Genomic DNA, 6,722 nt, shown 5'->3' with positions numbered 1-6,722 from the left:
TTTTTCACACTGGATCTTACTCATTTCCTTTATCCATCCCTCTCTTCAAATTGTGTGACCCTATGATTAATACTCCCTCCCCCATCCGTCTTCACCTCTTTGCCTCTCATCCCATACACATTCTACAATAATGGTCTTAAACAATGTTTGTGATTATGGGACTGAGTTAGTTTACTTAGTTTACAAAACCATTGCTCCTGCGTGCTGCATAGTATTCTGTTTTGTGAATATACCATAATTTCTCAGTCCCTTTGATTGTGGTTGGACATAGGGCCTGTTTCCATGTTCTTTCAATGGTTAATAATGCTGCTATGAACATTGGTGTACAAGTCTCCATTTGTGCCTCAGTTCTCATTTTCTTGGAGTATATACCAAACAGTGGAATAGCTGTTTGAGGAAGCGCCAGACTGCCTTCCAGAGTGGTTGTACCATTTTATAATCCCACCAACATATGTAAGAGTTACTATCTCACCACATCCTCCCAAACATTTATTACTTGCTGTCCTGTTAAACTTTGCCACTACTACAGGAATGAGATGGTATCTCATTGTGGTTTTGATTTGCATCTCTTTTATTGCCAGTCATTTTTTGAGTATTTCTTCATGCGTCTTTTGGCCATCTTAATGTGTCTGAATAGTCCTTCCATGTCTTTTGCCCATTTTGTAATTGTGTTATCAGTCTTTTTCTTGTGGAGGCCCTGTCGGTTTCTGTAAACTTTTGATATGAGACCATTGTCTGAAATGGTATTGCCAAATGTTTTTTTTTTACCCATTCAGTAGGTTTTCTTTTCACTCTGTTGGAAAAAGTTTTTGATGCACACAGGGAGTTAATCTTTAGAAGGTCCCATTCGTTAATTTTGTCCTCTTTAGATTGTGCATCTCTGGCTATATTTGATAGTCTCTTTATACCGTAGACTAGGTTGTCTAAGCTTGATCTCAGTTTGTCTCTGGTGAACTTTATGGTTTGGGGTTTTACTCACAGGTCTCTGATCCACCTGGAGTGGATTTTTTTTATATGGTGTGAGATGTGGATCCTGTTTCTGCTTTCTGCAAGTAGCAGTAATGTTTTGTCAGCAGCATTTGTTGAAGAGGTTGTTATTTCCCCATTTGATAGATTTTATTTTATTTTAGATTTAGATTTTATTTATGTTGTTGAATATCACTTGACCTTAGATAGCTGAGTTCATTTCTGGGTTCTCAATTCTGTTACATTGGTCTATGTGCTTATCATTGTACCAATACCATGCTGTTTTGGTTACTACCACAGTGTAGTAGGTTTTGAGGTCAGGGAGTGCTCTGACTCCCATTTCATTTTTGTTTTTCAGAAGTGCTTTATTTATTCAGGGTTTTTTCCCCCCTCTTCAAATAAACTTGACAATTTCCCTTTTGATCTCCTTGAAAAATTAATTTGGTGTGTTTACTGGGATTGCATTTGAACATGTAGATTTTGTTTGGTAGGATTGTGGTTTTCACAATACTGAGTCTTTCTATCCATGAACAGGCTGCATTTCCCCATTCTGTTTGGCCTTTTATTGTGTCTTGGAGAAGTGTTCTATACATTTCTTTGTAAAGATCTTTTGTTCTAGTTAGGTTCACTCCCAAGTATCTCAGTTTGTGGTTGGCTGTTGTAAATGGTATTGCTTTTTTGGTTTCCTTTTCTGAGTTCTCTCTGTTACTGTAGAGAAATCCCACTGATTTTTGGTAGTCAATCCATTCATTTGTTGATGGGCACTTGGGTTGTTTCCATCTCTTTGCTTTGGATAATGTAGCAATAAACATGGATGTGCATACAACTTTTTGGATGGCAGCTTTAGTCTCTTTAGGATATATTTCTAGGAGTGGAATTACTGGGCCAAATGGTATTTCTATTTACAACTTTTTGAGAAAGAGCCATACCACCTTCCATAGTGGTTGCATCATTTTATACTTTCACCAGCAGTTATTAAGGGTTCCAATCTCTCCATAGCCTCACCAATATTTGCTTTTTGCTGCTCTGTTGAACTTTTTTATTGTTACTGGGGTGAGATGCTATATCGTAGTTCTTTTTATTTGCATCTCTTTGAGAACTAGGGATTTTGAATATTTCTTCATGAGTTTGCTAGCTTTCTGAATGTCTTCTTTGGTCAAGTGTCTCCTCATATCCTGTGCCCATTTTGTGATTGAATTGTTTACCTTTTTCTTGTTGAGGTGTTTATTTGTTCTTAGAATGAAATTTTATTTTGCTTTTTTTTTTTTTTATTTTCACAGGTTTATAAAGTCCTGGTTTCAGTAGGGAGGAATGAATGGTTTGTCTTCAGGAGATATGCAGAGTTTGATAAACTCTACAATACTGTGAGTAATACTCTTATTTTTTCTAAAAGCTGAAAGAAACCTCAATACTAAGATTAAATTAATCCTTACACATTTATCTCAGACAAGCAGAAAAGGGTAAGAAGTTTTTCCAATGTATCTTAGTTTTTAAAATCTTTTAAAAAGAGGAGAAAGAGAATATTGAACATTTCCCAGTAAATCACTGGTGAGATGGGAACTGGAATGTGTATATTTTAATGTCATGTTTGTGATTTTGGTTGTCATCAAGTCAACTTTGACTCATAGCATTTTAATCTTGTGTTGCCAACCAGAAAGTCACTATGAGTTGGAACGGATTCAGTGGCAGTGGGGTTTTAATCTTCTGGAAATAGATCTCTGAGTCTTTCTCTCATTTTACTTCTAGGTGGATTTGAACCATAAAGCTTTTAGTTTAGCCATTTTATTACCCTCAATAATATTCCAGAATCTTCTGCCATTGGGTCAATACCAATTCCATAGTGACCCTATAGGACAGGGTAGAATTGCCTATAGAGATTCCAATATGTATATGTTTACCAAAGCATATTACCACATCTTTCACCTACAGAACAACTGCTGGATTTAGACTGATGAGTTGATGAGTTTGAACCACAGATCTTATAGCTAGAAGCCAAGCACTTAATCATTGCACCACAAGGGCTCCTTTAATGTCATGTTGTTATGTGCCATTGAGTCATCATCTCCTATTGATAGAGACCCTATATACAACAGAATGAAATACTGTCCTGTCTAATGCTGCATAGTCCTTAGAACTGCTGCTGTACCTGAGCCTGTTGTTGCAGCCGTGATGTCATTCCATCTTTCTGAGAGCCTTGCTATTTTTTGCTGGCCCTTTATCTTATCAAGCATAATACCTTTCTAGGGACTAGCCTCTCCCGATAACATGCTCAAAGGAGGCAAAGTCTAACCGTTTTCATTTCTACGGAGCATTCTGGCTGCACTTCTTCCAAGACAGATTTGTTTATCATAGAGTATTACAAATAAAAGTATTTTTGCCAACTTCTTTAGTAATTGTTAATGGTTTTACTGTTTCTAGTTAAACTGACCAGCTGTTAGAGTTAGGAATGAAAATCTATGTCATAAGACCCCTTTCTTACCATCATTTTTATCTTAGTTAAAAATAAGTCTTTTGTCTGGATTTAAGTGCTTTCCACAACTGAAACGAATGTTGATATTCAAAGTTATTGACAGTTACTTTAGGGGTACAACCTATGGAGTCCTTAGCAATGTTACTAGAGAAAACTATTTTCTAATATAGGGAGTGAGACCATTGTAACACATCAAACCAGATCTTACACAGATGCATACCTTTGCAGAGAGTATTGGTTTTAAGTTGGTTGGCCAGTTAAAGGAGAGATTCATACTCATTTTAAACAACCTTAGAAGTATTGTCTCATTTTTGCCTCTATTCAGTCCATTATAATTTCAGAGTGAGGCACTGGCAAAAAATAAAGAGCAAGGAATTGATAATGTATCAATTAACATGTTTCTATAATTAGGTACAGCCTGGGGTATGCTCATTATTATATACCAAGAAATTTGAAAGACTGGACCAAGTAATTGGAAGAAATGAATATTTCCCCCATTTCCAAAAAAGATCCTCCAGCAGAATGTAGAAATTATTGATTACTAGAATTAATATCATATTGTTATTGTTATGTGCTATCGAGTTGCCTGCAACTCATAGCGACCCTATGTACAACAGCCCTAAACCGTGCTCTATCCTGTGCCAATCTCATTGTCTCTGATACACCTACCCTTACTACCCCAGTCACTGAATCAATCTGTCTCATCAAGGGTCTTCCTCTGTTGGCACTGTCCCTCCCCCCCCCAAGCATGACTTTCCTCTCCAAGAACTGATCCCTCCTTGCAATATGTCCAAAGTATGTCAGATGAAGCTTTGGAATCATTGCCTCCAAGGATTTAACCCTCTCCAGGATGAACCTGTTCGTTCTCTTAGCATGTAAAAATCTTTCTAAAGAGTATTAAAAAGTAGCTGAAATGGCACACCAACAGGGAACTTCCATGAATTCAGGATGGATTCAGAAGAGGCTATGGAATGAGGAATTTCATTAATGATATCTGATGAATCCTACCCAAGAGCAGAGAATATCAGAAGGGTGTCTTTGTGTTCTGTTGACCATACAAAGACATTTGATTGCTTGGATCACAATAAATTATGGATAACATGTAGAAGAATGGGAATCCCAGAACATTTAATTGTGCTTTTAAAAAATACATACCTGGCCCAAGAACCTGTTATCAACTCATAAGAAGAGTTTTAAAACACTGCATGTTTTAAAATCAGGAAGGGTGTGTATCAGAGTTCTATCCTTTCTCTATACTTATTCAGTTTTGCTGGCAAATCATTCAAGAAGCTGATCTATATGAAGAAGAATATCACATTAGGATTCAAGGATGACTCATCAACAACCTGCATTATACAGATGGAACCACCTTGCTTGCAGAAAATGAAGATGACTTGAAACACCTGTTGCAAAATATCAAGGAATACACTCATCAGTGTGGATTACATTTCAACATCAAGAAAGCAGAAATTCTCACCAGTGTACCAACTTGAAACATCATGCTAGAAGGAGAGAAGGTTGTATGTGTCAACTATTTCGTTTACCTTGGATCCATAATTAATACCCATGGTACCAGCAATCAAAACAAAAGATGTACTGCACTGGAAAAATCTTTTGTTAAGAACTTCTTCAAAGTGCTCAAGAGAAAGAGTATCAGTTTAAAGTGCACCTGATTAAAGCCATGGTTTTTTTCCAGTTACTTTCTGTGCATCTGAAAGTTGGATAGTGAATATGGAAGACGAGAGATGAATCATTGCCATTGAATTGTGGTGTTGGCAAAGAGTGTTGAATATTTGGTGGACTTCTAAAAAAACGAACAAGCCTGTGGGGGAAGAAGTGCAGCCAAGGAAGCACCTTACAGGCAACCGTGGTGAAACTTCTTCTCACGTACTTTGGGCATGTTGACAGGAGAGGTCAGTCCTTGGAAATGAACATTATGTTAGGTAAAGTGGAGGGTCAGAGAAAGAGAAGAAAACTCCCCAAAAGGTGGATTGACACAGTAACTGTAACTGTGGGCTCAAGCATATGGAAAATTATGAGAATGGTGTAAGCAGGGTTAAAATATGTTGTTGATAGAGCTGTTATGAATAATATTCAAGTTGATGGTACCTAACAATAGGAAATCGAACTACTTAGATGATCTCTTTAAACCTTGCAACAAATCTGTAAGTTATGTGCTAAAGTAATTCCCATTTTACACATAACAAGATGAAGGAAAAGAGATTTTAAGTAGCTTGTCCAAGGTCACACAGTTAATAACTTTTATTGGGAGAAAATTGGGTGATTAATCAGTCTATTCTGTTTTATTAATATACTCTTAAATTGTATGTTGAATGATGATGTATTTTAAAAGTATGTTTTATGATAGATTTTCTTTAAAATAAAATTATATTTAGTTTTGGTACATATCTTTACAATATTTATCAAATTAAGTTCATATAATTTTTTTGGTGTTTGTTTCTTTGTTTAATTTCAGTTAAAGAAACAATTTCCTGCTATGGCCCTGAAGATTCCTGCCAAGAGAATATTTGGAGATAATTTTGATCCTGGTAAATAATAACTTCATACACTGGTTATTAAGTGATGGTTGAAATTTGAAGAAAAAAATTCTGGGGGATGGCTGGGTAGGGAGGAAAATGTGCAACAATGAATGAATGGAAATCCAGGTTCTCTATAAACTCTAATTAAAATCTCAATTAAAAAAATTTAAAAAATAAAATAAAAGGCCAAATGAAATTTGAAGAAATATTTGTTCATTTCATTATAAATTAGTGCAAGGCTTTATAAAGCCAATTGTTCTCATGCTCTATGAAGATAACCTCTCAGGAAGGTATTGACTGTGTGCTGGGTATGGTGTTAGTCACTTTATGTATTTTAATTAACTTGATCTTCACTAGAAGCCTGTGACATTGAGCACAGGTGATGCAGTTAAGAGAGAGTTGTGCTGCTAATTAAATGGCTGAGTCTCTGGTGGTTGGAATCCACCAACTTCTCGTCGGAAGATAGATGAGCATTCTACTCCCAGGCAAGTTATAGGTTAAGAAAAATTGTCATCTGCAACTGTTGTTTTTATTGTTATGTGCCATCGAGTTGCCTGTGACTCATAGCAGTCCTATGGTACAATAGTCCAAAACTCTGCCCTATCCTGTGCCAATTTCACCATCTCTGACACACCTGCCCCTGTTATTGCCCCAGTCACTGAATCAATCCATCTCATCGAGGGTCTTCCTCTCCTGTGCTGTCCCTCCACCCTCCTTAGCATGACGTCCCTCTCCAAGGTCCCGCC

At 36.7% G+C, this 6,722-nt stretch overlaps 1 protein-coding gene across 2 annotated transcripts in view; it reads left to right on the top strand.

The window, feature by feature from the left end:
* Positions 1–6,722, top strand: part of SGK3 (serum/glucocorticoid regulated kinase family, member 3) — a 139,080-nt gene that overhangs the window by 10,065 nt on the left and 122,293 nt on the right. For both annotated transcript variants that reach the window (XM_006880421.1, XM_006880420.1), the window contains exons 2-3: positions 2,247–2,330; positions 5,913–5,985. In XM_006880421.1, coding sequence (XP_006880483.1) covers positions 2,247–2,330; positions 5,913–5,985 — 157 coding nt within the window. The remainder of the gene's footprint in view (positions 1–2,246; positions 2,331–5,912; positions 5,986–6,722) is intronic.

This window comes from Elephantulus edwardii, unplaced genomic scaffold (genome assembly GCF_000299155.1).
Source record: "Elephantulus edwardii isolate Elephantulus edwardi_28Jun2011 unplaced genomic scaffold, EleEdw1.0 scaffold00008, whole genome shotgun sequence".
Taxonomy (NCBI): Eukaryota; Metazoa; Chordata; class Mammalia; order Macroscelidea; family Macroscelididae; genus Elephantulus; species Elephantulus edwardii.
Note: the sequence above shows the minus strand (reverse complement) of the source record. Positions and strands in the feature narration are given on the sequence as shown.